Source organism: Zonotrichia leucophrys, chromosome 5 (assembly GCF_028769735.1).
Source record: "Zonotrichia leucophrys gambelii isolate GWCS_2022_RI chromosome 5, RI_Zleu_2.0, whole genome shotgun sequence".
NCBI classification, from domain to species: Eukaryota; Metazoa; Chordata; class Aves; order Passeriformes; family Passerellidae; genus Zonotrichia; species Zonotrichia leucophrys.
This window is the reverse complement of record NC_088175.1, coordinates 17,848,598-17,861,402: the sequence shown is the minus strand read 5'-3', so window position 1 is coordinate 17,861,402 and position 12,805 is coordinate 17,848,598. Positions and strand designations below refer to the sequence as shown.

Below are 12,805 nucleotides of genomic sequence, written 5' to 3'. Positions count from 1 at the left end.
CCCTACAACTGTTCTCCCAGTCTTTGACTGTTTGCTGTTTAGGGAATTTCCTTATCTGTTCTTTTTTTCAAGTAATTTAGCTAATTGCAGCAAACCAATCGAAGTGCTTACATAAGAAATGTATGGAAGTGTCTGAGTGCAAGTCACAGAACTGAGTGAAAGTCATTTCTGAAGGCAAGGACATGAATATGACTGCCAGGCATCTCTGTAGAGGTCATATGGAGTATGCAGATGTGCAGACTGTCAGCTTTCTAGGCGGTCCCTGCAAAGCACTTGGGAGGAAGGACTAGAGAATATTTTATGCCATCTGTCCTTGCATGCTGAATTTGCTGCTTGCTTCTCTTCAGTATTCTCGGTATGTTTGTTTGAGGGCAGTGTGATGTGTTGAATCTATTCCCTGATGCTGAATTGGCATATGGAGAAATGTTTTTCTTACTAGCAGAAAGGCCATTGTGGTCTCTGCCTGGCTGCATAATAGGGTATACTGTAGCCAGTTAGTCTGTGGGTAGTTTTGTCCTCAGTCTTCCTACCAGCTCGCTATAGAAGCTTCTCAGAGATACAGTAAATATTGCTGAAAGTTCTGCACATTCTGCCAGCATATGTATCTGAAAGGCCTTGTGGATGAGTGGGCAGGTTGGAGAGAGTCAGATGGTGGCTTTGTACTTGGTGAGGATGCTAATGGTCTTTGGAGTTGCTGGAATCTCTGTTCCCTTCCTTCTCACTGAAGTAGGAATGCCCCTCTCAGATTGCTCTTAAACTCTCCTGGTTTGCATTGCAGCTGCTGGGTTTGGCTTTTTTTCACCATAGTACATAATACCCTCTCAGAAAGTGAAGACAGAAAAATCTGTCACGCTGACTGTGTCTAAAGTTGGATTGTATCATCTGCTCAGTTCACATTTACCCTTCAGGAAAAAGAAAGGGGAAAGCATCTGCTCTAATAGGTATAAACAAGTCCTAGAGGAGAGAGGAGGGCTCTCAGTACAAAGAACATGTTTAGAATCTGACCTTCCTGAGAATTCTTTTCTGGCAGTCACAAACAGTGTGGAAAATCTGTTTAGTGGCTCATAATTCATTTTCCCTTGCTGCTGGTCTGTGCATTTTTTCTTTTCCTCTCTGTGTCAGCTTCATGCCAATCTCCAGCTTGACTTGAGATGGTGACTGTTACTCAGAGAGGGAACTATGCTGTGAAACTTTTTTTTTTTAGCTTGTCTGGGTTTAATATGGTGACAGTTTTTCCTACTCAAGTCAAAAGTTACGTTGGCCGAGATTTAAGACATCTGCAGCCACATGAGTGCAACTGAGTCATCCTGCCCACCTAACACAAAGATATCTGCAGCCTGTTGGCTTTTGTGCTAGCATAGCATGTATCAGGGAGAGAGGGGCTAACCTGCTGCTTGTCCATCTTGCCTGGCTGTAAAAAGAATGAGGATCCTTCCACAATGACAGGTCAGAACACATCTGCAGACCTCTGAGGTCTTGGCATTACCAGCAGCCAATGGTTCCTTTCTTGTGGCATGACTTGCAGTGCTGGACACAGTGGTGTCACTGCTGCTGTGTCAGGTGCTCGTGAACTGATTTTCAGGAAGCCCTCAGAGAACCTTTTCCCCAAGGCTGCTGACATTGCTTCCATAAAACTGAGGTATAACATGGAAAGGGCATTAAGGAATTCCAAGTCTATGGGGTTGGGCTTTGCATTGGAGGGCGTGTTGCTAGTCAGAGGCAGTAGGCAGGAAAAGGGTGAGAAATTCTGGGAAAGAGTAATAGAATGGGAGTCACGAGACAGTGTTAAAGAATCAGCATTTGGAATGGTGATGGGGCAGTGGAACCTGCATAAGGAGCCATTGTTGGGTACTATTACATGGGTGAACAAGAAAGAGTCTGGCAAGTAGGTAATAGGCTACTTACCTGTGGGAGACCTGGGTTCTAGTCTCAGGCTTAATAAGGGCTCTGTTTGGAGCTGTAGGCTATAAACTTCCCTGTTCTGGCCTTTATAAAACAGAGGACACACTGGGGTATCAAAACATTATTCTACATTGCAAGCAAACCATGATAACTAGCTAAAGAGTCAGGTGGTGCTGGACCTTCAGATGGCCACTTTTGGATGGCAAATGGCCACTTTCCCATTGGAAGCAACCATTACCTGTTTTATGGTCATTCAAACAGCTGTAATTCTCAGAGAAGCTTCACTGAGCAGCTGTGACACATGAAGTGCCTACAACTTTTCTCAGCCCTCGCATATGCAAATTTGACACATTGTCTTGATTCTTAGAATGTTTTACCTGACTCTGGTGCCAAGTGTTGCTGCCAGCTCTTACTTTTTGCCCAGCTTGGGAGCAGAGGCTTTTCCCTGTCTTGGAAATCACAAGGATCACAGAGCTGCTGTAAAGCTGGTTTACTGACATGTTAGTTACCAGAACAGCATCTGGCTGTCTTCACAAGGCTGCTGGTCCTCTTGCCTGGGTGAGAAATAGAGGTACACAAATGAGTGGTTAATGTTTATGCCCAGCTTTGAAGTGAAGAAACAGAAGGGCTGTGCTGATCTGCCATACTCCTGTGTCCTTGCACTGCAGCTTGTGGTGTCCCCTAGTGGGCGGGGTGCTCCAGAGGTGGGGGTAGGATGAAGCTGATTTAGGGTGTGTTAGCTGTTTGCCATAGCTAAGTGTTGCAAAGAGACAGCTTTTAAGGCTGGAGGGCGCCTCCTTGCTGAGAGTTCTCCAGTTGTTCTCCCCCATCCTTGGCTGCTGGCCCTGCCCAAGTTTCCAGTCTTCTGAGTAACTCTTAGTAAGGATTGGGTCGATTCTCCTGCCTAATGAGCATGTCACTCAATTTACTAGCCTCTCCTGTAATCTTCTGACAGAGGATTCTGAAGTGGGAAACATTGTCACAGGCAATATTTGGGATCACTTGCATAAGAGTCTTTGTCTGTGCCATACAGCTGTGGAGTGAGCTTTACTTAATCATGGGATGGTTTAGAATCATTAGAAGGGCTCTTAAAGATCATCTAGTTGTAACCGCCATGCCATGTGCCAGGACACCTTCCTCTAGACCTGATCACTCAGAGTCCAGTCTAGCCTGGCCTTAAACATTTCCATCTATGTCTTTGGGCAGCCTGTTCCAGTGCCTCACCACCCTCACAGTAAATTGTAATGTTGTCAGAGATGGTGTGTGAAGGTAGTGTGATGCAGCCTCCAGCTGCCAATCTTGTGGCTGCTCATAGTGCTGTGTACTGCAACAGACATCCAGGGCTCAGTGGAAGACTGGGCTAGGTGCAGGATTGCTGAGTACTTAAGGGGAGATAGGGGACTTCAGGGTTAGCAGAGCTCAGAGCTTTGTTCACTCTGTCAGAGCTCTGCCTGCTAGACTGCACTTCTGTATCCTGTGTTGTTAGTTTCTGCTTTTAGCTGAGGCTTAGAGAGGAAAAGTAGGAAGGGGGAACTTGACATGTATCTGTTTTGTCAGGATTTCAGGCATCTGTGCCAGACTTTAAAACCATGTCTTCTTTTGGAGCCTATAGATGTGTGAGCTGCAGTGGTAAAATCTGTCCCCTTCCCTCCACCCATCAGAATCACTGAAGCCTTGAAGAGAAACCAACTGCAAATGTAAATGACTTTCTGAGAAGAAAGTTAGATACTGACTGTTACAGACCTCATCAACCTGGGGAAGGTTTCTCAGTATCACCCAAGGTGAGAGTGGAGCCGTTGCAGTACTGCTGGTCCAGTGCACATGTGGATGTTGCTGCCTGCTGAACAAAGCTGTTGGGTTTTCTGCCCTTTGGGGAAGGCATTTAGCCAATGAGAATTACATGTAAGATGCAGCTGAGTGTCTGAATAGGGCTTGACCAGATCACCCCAACAGTTTCATTCTCACCTTGGGTGATACTGAGAAACCTTCACCAGGTGGTTGATCCTTGTAGCAGTTAATGCAAGTTCTCTTTCAGAAACACAGTTACTTTAATGGGGTTTTTTCAGGCCTCAGTGATAGCTTTTGAAATGCAAGACTTTTTCCATGCAGACATACAGCCCAGGTGCCTGAGGGTAGTGCTGTCTGTGCTTCACCAATCAGCTTTGCTCCCACTTGTCTTCTGGCATTTCTTGCCTTGGAGAGAATGTTATTTACTGGCTGTCAGCAGGGAGAATGCTGACCAGGCTCTTCTCTGGGAGGAAAATACACAGGTCAATGACACTGTTGTTAATTGAATCTCAGGTCCTTGTTCAAGGTATGGTGCTGAGGCAGATGCTTTTCTAGTTTTTTTACTTGGCTGGGAGCAGAGGAGAAAATTGCAGTGCTAAAAGATGAATCTGGCTGCTCACAGGGTTGCTCAAAGGGTTGGAACTTTGTGAAGGAGTTGCAAGACCTTTCAGTACCAGAAATGTGCACAGCCCTTCCTCTAGCTGCTTAGATAGGAACCATCCTGAAACTGCAGGGTCCTTCCTTCTGCATGCTGAGGCCTGGATGTTGGTCTGCATTTCTTTCAGTATCCTATGTCTGCCAGTCTGGCTCACTCTCCTGAGACACTGCAGCCTTGTTCTGGATTGATGGTCCCAAAGATTTCTCTCTCTGCATTTCTACCATTTCACAGCCCAGCAGGAGAGGAACAGGCTCTGAATGTGCTGCATTTTTATCCCCTTCTCAGGTCTGAATGTAGGTTGTTTCTACGCCTTGTCCACTCTGCTGAACCGCATGGTGATCCATCACTACCCAGTAAGTGCCTCCAACCCTCATGGCCCTCTCTGATGCTTGCTGCTGTCCAACACAAGTTGGGTCCAGCACAAGTTGGCTGTTCCCTTTTGCCTTTGCACCACCCCATGCAAAAGCTGATGAGCTCTAGAAAAGACGGCTCCTTTGCACCTTAATTGAAAGCATTTAGTTGTGAGAAAAATCTTCCAGTAATTTCCTCTACTTGTTTCTAACTGTGATTTCTGCTGGGACATCTGTTCCGGGAGGTTGCCCATGCTCATGCTCTGGTGGCAGAAGGATGGGGTGCTTCTGTACCTGAGCTATTGTACAGCTCACTGCTGGTGCTGCATGCCATAGAGCTCCTTTCTGTTCTGCCTCATAGTAAGTCCCAGTATTTCCTAGTCAATCTGGTCCAAATCCTAACAGCAAGCTTCGTAGAGTTTATGCTAACTCCTTTGAGACTATCTGCTCATGCTGGCCAGTACACACATTTTTCTCATAGTTGGCTCAGACATAATTGCCACACCACTTTTTTTTTCATGGACCAGAAAGCACTGGCTCATAGTGGGCCCAAAAGTGTTCCTGCAAAGGCTAGTTCTGGTTACTGTGTTACCAGCAGAAAGCATGTGAGAAGACTAGCTTTGCTGTCTCTTCCTCTCTGGGTTTTGTGCGCTTTGCTTTTTGTTGGCTATGAGTTAGCTCCTGCACTTGTGTGAGTGTGTATGTGTCTCACCACAGGGGGAGGAGGTGAATGCTGGCAGGATTGGACTCACCATTATACTGTCGGGGATGGCTGGGGCTCTGATCTCTGGCATCTGGTTGGACAAAACCAAAACCTACAAGTAAGTCCCTTGTTTGCCCCTGTGCCCTGGTGACTGTGCTCTTCCTCCACACTGTGCAAGGAGGAACCCTGTGCAGCTGCAAGTTGCCACTGTGGAGACTGAATCATTGAGAGGATTTGTAGGGGAAAAAATAGGGTTCTTCCAAACCCAGTTAGTGTAAGGTGAAGTTTGGAGCTGTGCATTAGCCAGCACTAGGCCCATACGAGATCTGGTGTTGGCAGTCCCTAGGGAGGCTCACAGAGAAGATGAGATGGCCCAATAACTGCTTTGCCAGGGATGAGAGAGTTCTTGGCACAAGCAGAATCAAGACTGTACCAGACCATTTGTCAGCCCTTACAAACCAGCCTCTGTGAATTTTTGTGCAGTTAATGAAAGGCACATTGAATCCAGTGCCCAGAGGCATTGTGTTGGTGGCGTGCTGCTGTGTTTAGGGCAGGCATAAGGTTATTGGGGTTACGGGTGGATGAGGCTGTGTTTGTTGCCCTATGAGTTGGGAAGGCAGATCTGGCCAGCATGCTTTGCCATCTGCAAAGGGACAGTTAAGAGTCTTTGCTTGTCCTACAGTTCCTGGTCCTCAGAAACACCTCTGTAGGATATCCCAGGTGATACAGAGAGACTCTTGTCTATTATACTGGGGTCCACCTAGCTTTTTGATTTCTGTGCTGGCTTTGAGAACTGTGCTACAACCTGTTGTCTGAGCAGGTTGGGTGAGAGGGGGCTTTACTGGTGATGTGCTGGTAATGACTTGAAAGCAATTTCAGAGTTTTATTCCTTGCAGCAGCTTTTCATCTGGGGGAGTCCTACTGTCATTATCCTACCTCATACCTTGGGCCAGAAATGCACATTCTCATTGTAGACAGCTTAGATTAATCTGGCTGGCTGTGAGCTTGCAACTTCTGAAGTGGCCTCTGGCCCTAGCTCCCTGTGCAGTGCAGGGATCAGAAATAGAAAACTGGCTTCTCTAATAAGAAATAACAGTAGGTGAGGACTTCTGGGATTGGCAGGTTGTTTGTTGCTGTGTCTAGATGGTTGTGGCATTGAGTAGTACTCATGTGGGAGTCCTGGGAAATAGAAATACAACTGTTAGAACTGCACTGCTAACCATGCAATGTCACTTGTCTCTTTCCAGCCCAGGGCTAGTATTAAGGTAGCCTCAGCTGGCACTGCTAGGCTGGATGATCTTCCTGGTTCTCTGTAAGTGAGGTTAGGTTGCAGCATGAAGGCTCAAAGAGCTTTGTGACTCACCATGCAGAGCTGGGACTTGGAATTTGGGAGAATGGGAGAGAGACAAAAATCCACAAATCCTGTATTTGTTCTGTGTCCACTCCTTTCTTGGAGAGATTACATAGGTAGGCAGAGCTGGCTAACAGTGCAGAAGAATAGGACAATGTCACCCGTGGAGTTTATTCTACAGACCCCAGGGCCTATTGGGAGATAGTTTTAGCCTTAGGTGAGGAAAAACCCTGCTAAGAATTTGTTCTCCATTACAGCCTACAAAATGGATTTCTGTGAAACTAGCATTTTTTTTTCCTGAGTGCTACATAGTCTTTATTTAGCCCCATTTAAAAGTCTATTTAAAAAAAACTGTCAAGATGCCAGATGTTCTAGGTGGATACCCTCCCCCTTCCCTCTGTTGCTGAGATGGTGTCAAGAATAAAATGGTAAGCACATGAAAATCAGGAAGGAAAGATATTAAGTCCTTTTTTTAGTCAGCTTGGAGAGAGAGGGAAGCAAATGAATGGGATCCAGCTGTGATTGAGGGGAGCAGTGGAAGGTTAATAACAGAAGGAATTGCAGAGCTCTACATGCATGTTTGATCTTTACTGTACCATCAGCAGTTCCTTGAAAGGGTGAGGCTGTGCTAAGTCAGGCTTTCCCCATCTGTCATGCTCGGGCACCAATAAGCCTTGCACTCTTGCTTTTATTTGGCAGGCAAGTCCCTGCACTGTTCTTGTTTTTGGAATAGCAGGTGCAAAATTTGGTCCATTAAAATAAACACATGGGTTATGTAGTGATGAGCGAGCAGTGCAAGAATTGGGGTTGCCTTTGGTGGTATGGCTTGTTGAGAGCAGTCCATCTCTTTGAATCATAGAATCAGGAGAAGACCCTTATAGTTTTGACATCAAGTTCCTGGCTCAGAGGACAGATGAGGTTGTGACACCTGGAGACTGCTGGGTGCATGGGTGTCGGTAGGGTAGTCTGGCTCAGAATGAGGTGTTTGGGAACTGAATTAATCAGCACTTCTCTTTGGTTATGCTTTTCTTTAAAGTGCGGTGTTCACATGGCCTCAGATCAAGCTGGTTGCAGTCAGTACTCTGTGCTTTCATTGCTGCATCTCTATAAGGCAAGATGTCAGAAATACCCATCTCTCTCTCCATTGACTAGGCAGAAGACCCCAAGAGGTGTTTTAGATCTGTACAGATGCAAGGTACAAAAATTTGGGGGAGGGAGAAAAGATGGTGGAGGATGGGGCACTTGGCTCTCTTTCAAGTGAGAAGATGAGTGCTCTCTCAGCTTAGCCTGACCAGCAATTTGGGCCTTCTTATCACAGCCTGTTCTACACAAGATTAGTCCTTGTGTAGTGGATATGTCTTCACTCTGTTGTGCCATATGTCTTATATAAATAATTTACCAAGACTGTCCTTTCTTCTGACCTTCATACAGGAAGAAAGTGGCATAAAACGGAATGCCAAAGGATAAGGGTGTGGTGAAAACCAAAGCAGTCTTCTCCAGTTCATCCCTTTCTCCAGCATCTGACACCTCTGTCTCTTCAGCAATGACATCTCCTGGGAGCATAGGATCAAGGGCTTTGTTTGGGCTTGTGTGCAGCCTGGAATGTGCTGTCCTCATGGCAAAGCCTGTGTAGGCCATCTGTCATCCCTGTCCATACAGGAGAGCATGCTGGAGCTGCACACAACATCCCTGTGAGCAGCTAAAACTGTTGTATGTGCCTGTGCCTCTCATCCCACCTCCTGCTCCCAGCTTGTTCATTTGTTGCCTCAGATGTTGCTTGACTTTATTGTTTTTGCAGCTGCAATCCCTTCGTGTCACTTGCTTTCTTTGTCCAAGTGACCTTGTGAGACAAGGCTGGGCTGGGCCATACCCATTCCTTACTCTGAGGCTTCTTCTGGAGCTGACTGAACAGCAGGAGATGTGTTCTTCATTTCAACCGTGTTCCCTGCTGGTGCTGGCCCTGCCTGGCTTTTTTCCCCCAAGGTCTCTTTTTTCTCACAGTCCCTTGTGCAGGCTCTTTAATCTGCCTCTTCAGAAGGTTTGGGAATATGACTGGGAAGGCAGATGAATGTCAGGGCTGGTTAGGTTCATCTAAGTGACAAGTGTGTCAGGTCCTTCACAGATCTCCCTCTGGCTGTGCCACGGAGACTTGGCACTGGTGCCTTTGTAGCAATGCTTCCTTCCCAGAGCACAGGGTTGGGTTAATCTGTTTCTCTAAGGTAATGTGGCAGGATGCCTAACTTCCAGCTTGTACTCACTGCACTAATTAGCCTGTTAAGTGGACAGTCTCTGTTCCCTGTTCCAGACAATGAAAATTGTCAGTCCCTGTAGAGCCATCATGGCAGTAGGTTGCTAAAAACACCAGAATGCAGTGCCGATGTGCTCTGTGAATCTGCTTCTCCTTCTTTATGCTTTTCTCATTCCCATGAGATTTATGGCTATGATAAGAGGCTTATTAAGCTAAACCTGGGCATTTTTCCATGCCCCAGTGCTCCTATGGCTACAGAGTATTCTTGTTCTCTAGTGAACAGGGTGTCAAAGGCCACTTCCTGAGAACGCTTTGCCTCTGGGTCTTTCCCCAGGGGATTTTGTTTCCCTATGCACCAGTGTCTTCCAGTATCTCAGTTAAACTCTATTCAAAATTTTGTGTCTTTCTTGGACTGCTGAGCTCTAAATCTCCTTTTCTTGTCATCAGTGGTATGCTCAGGGGAGCAGGGTTTTGCTGAAGTCTAAGTCTTAAGCCTTTCAGGTTTAGGAGAAGTCTGCTTGTGTGCTTAAGGCTGTTTCCTCCAGCAGGATTTGCATTCACTGCTCTTTGTTCAGATCCTGTGAGGGTGTGTGGTGAGCAGGCAGCAGTTCATGGCTTCAGGGTGCTTCCTGGTCTGTATTTCCCACAACATTCAAGCCTGTGGTCTTGTTCTTTTACAAAGGTCTGTTGATAATTTTGTCCTTCTGCAGCCTAATGACTCAGGAAAACTTGATAGATGAGGTACCCCCGGCAGGATCAGTTTTCTCCATTTTGTCGTCTACACAGTTCTGCAGTTTCAGTGAAGGACTCCTTCAAGAGTTTGCCTGCAGCTATGAGTCTGCCTGCTCTAGCTCTCTGTGGGGCACAGCACGTTCTGGGAACTGAACTCCTCTCTTGCAGCTTGACTAATGACATAGCATCAATATGAAACAAAGTCTTGACCACATCTGGTCACTGTCTCATTTATCACCTTTGCCTGGAGATGAAGGGTGAAGTGCAACACGTGGCGGCTGTCATGACACTGAATAAGATACAAATCCCTTGGAATACTTGAACCATAAGCCTAGAAAACTGAGTGAGATTTTGTGTGACTGTCCTGAGACCTCTGCACTGAGCCCAAACTGGCTGTGGTGAGAAAAAAAAATTATAAAACTCCATGGGCTGCGTGTCCCTGCTGGCAGTGACTAAACTTCAACCAAAGGCTGCAGCCACCTCTTGGAGGCCTGCACAGTATTTTAGCACTAATTGCTATGTAGTTTGGAGACTCCTGCTTGTGGAAGGAGCACCCAGTTCAAACTTGGTTCATGTACCCAAGTACAGAACTGTAATTCTAGCTTTGAGCTGCTTTCCTAATCATCTCTTACCTCCATGGCTGCTTGTCAGGGCATGAGAGGCATAAGAACTCATGGGACATACCTGAGGAACCTGTATTGCGCAGAAAAAAGCTTTTGCTTGCATCTCTTTCACTCTCTGGGGCTGCTGTTTGTTCAGTTGGTCTTTCAGCTCTTCTCCTTCTGCAGCCTCCAGGAACTGTGCCAACCATGTAGCAGCTCTCTGCAATGGATTATAACAGAAGTAAGCAGTCCCTTTATGCTACCTTCACAGCTGAATTTTTCCTTTAGTGAAAACTTTGGAAAGAACATACTCTAGAAATGATACAGCATTGGAGGTTAAAGAGATTTAACTGCTCCTTTGATACACAACAAGTTTACAAAAAAAAATATACAACATGCTTGCCACAGCATGTTGTTTAGTCTTTCAATATATTAAATGAGCTTGGTGAACCTTGTAAGTATGGATCAATAGCTGAAGGCTGAAATTAGCTTCTCAGGCCTACGTTTGGGTGAGAATGGGCCCCACTGACTGCAGTCATTGCAGCAGTGAAGGAGGAGAGAACCTTAGCTGGAACAGTCTGGATTTGTCTGTAGTAATTCAGTGTACTGGAAACATTTTCTTACACATTGTAATACTTACTGCATACTTGGGTTAGATTTTTGACAGTGATCATTTACATTAAAAAAGGAAAAGTGAAAATAGTTTGAGATTTAGTTTCTTCAGTGGAATTCTAGGAACTGATATCAAACACATTCTTTAATGGATTAAGACTTAAGTTTGGGAGAAAGTACACAAGTAGCTTGTGGTAATACATGTAACTTCTTCCTAAAAGATTGTGATCAAAAGGTTTTATCGACTCTGGTAACTGTTTTGCTTTCAAAATCGTGGTGGAATTTCAGTCAGGTAAAGTATTTACCTTTTCCTCCTTTCCCTCCTTCTCCTCATCAAAACTATGTACTGGGAAGACTTACTGCTGCCTCTTGTACTAAAAAGAGCCTTGTTTTTTTTTAATGTGGGAAGGGTTTTCTTGGTGTGTAGTCAAGGATGACAGTTGCTAAATGTTGTGGTGGAAGCTGGCCTGGGCTGCTGCCTGTGTCTCGCAGTGCTGAGCTCACTGATGATCCTTGCACGGCCTGGCTGCAGGTTTGGCTGTTCCCAGGGTGTGGCTGGCATACCTCCTGAGCACAGGGTGTCTTGGTCTCCTCTGCACCCAGACAAGAGCTTGTGCCTCAGCTGCTGTTGGCTGAATGAACCCTCAAGCCTCGCGTGGCTTGAGGGTGAGGCTCTGAGGGCAACCTGGCTTGCATGTCACCTCTCCAAATGCAGCAGGTGGCTTAAACAACAGAAAGGAGCAGCAACGAAAGCTGTTTCAGACAGCACTGAAAAATATAGGCCCATAAGACTCTAGCAGTGTTGACCCCTCTTTACTTTCCTACTTGTGAGTGCTTGATCTCCTTGGTTCCTGCTTATAAGTAAGTATATTCAACTGACTATAGTATAGAGGATGCCCAAGAAAGATTAATGATCTCCTTAATTGGCTCTTGTTCTCTCCCTCAAGTGCCATGTACCATATATGACCAGGCACCTGTCAACCTGTGGTAGGATCTTTCTTCTTCTGCTGTGCTGCTCTGTGTGCAGGCCTTTCCATGCTGTCTGTCAGTCCATTTCCTCTGTCTGGGTATGAGTGCCAAGAGACTGTGCAACTTTTAAATGCTTTTTTTTTTACCCATGTGCTACAAGCTATACTAACATCTGTGGGCAAAAAGGAGGACTGGATTAAATAAAACCCTGTTTGCTTTTTCTTGCAGGCAAACAACGCTTGTTGTCTATATCATGTCTCTGGTGGGAATGATAGTCTATACCTTCACTCTGAGCCTGGACCACCTCTGGGTGGTCTTTGTGACCGCTGGGTTGCTGGGGTAAGTCCGTGTGCAGGCTGCTTTCCTCAGCATGTGATGGGAGGGGATAAGCAGGGAGGCAGAACTCCTGTTGTGGGAGGGACTGGGAAGAGCCATGGCATCTGAATGGCTCCTATTTGCCCTTCCCATCTCTCACTTGTATGTGTCTCATTTGAGTGAGGGACATTGTGACCCTGCTCAGCTTAATTGTTCCAGGTAAGTGGAAGCTTTTGGGAAGCAAGTGGTACCCACAGCCCCATAGATGACAGTGGACAAGAGTGAAAAGCATGTGGGCTGGCATGGCTGTTTGTGCTGGGGGTAATGCTGCTTCGAGTTACGGTCTATACTGTACCTCTTCGGTCTTCCTTTGGCAGTTGCTGAGTCTTCCTTTCTGTGTACTTCATTACAGGTTTTTCATGACAGGATACCTTCCCCTGGGCTTTGAGTTTGCTGCAGAATTGACATACCCAGAATCAGAAGGAACGTCATCAGGGCTCCTTAATGTCTCAGCACAGGTAGGTGTGCTGTTTTCCCTCTGCTTGTCTCCTTTTAGGCAGAGAGATTAAATTGTA

At 46.1% G+C, this 12,805-nt stretch overlaps 1 protein-coding gene across 4 annotated transcripts in view; it reads left to right on the top strand.

The window, feature by feature from the left end:
• The window catches only part of FLVCR2 (FLVCR choline and putative heme transporter 2), a 34,567-nt gene that overhangs the window by 12,937 nt on the left and 8,825 nt on the right, over positions 1 to 12,805 (top strand). For all 4 annotated transcript variants that reach the window (XR_010440548.1, XM_064714869.1, XM_064714868.1 and 1 more), the window contains exons 4-7: positions 4,634 to 4,701; positions 5,416 to 5,519; positions 12,144 to 12,254; positions 12,643 to 12,748. Coding sequence is in view for 3 of the 4 variants with exons in the window: in XM_064714869.1 (XP_064570939.1) it covers positions 4,634 to 4,701; positions 5,416 to 5,519; positions 12,144 to 12,254; positions 12,643 to 12,748 (389 nt within the window). In the remaining variant the exon portion in view is untranslated. The remainder of the gene's footprint in view (positions 1 to 4,633; positions 4,702 to 5,415; positions 5,520 to 12,143; positions 12,255 to 12,642; positions 12,749 to 12,805) is intronic.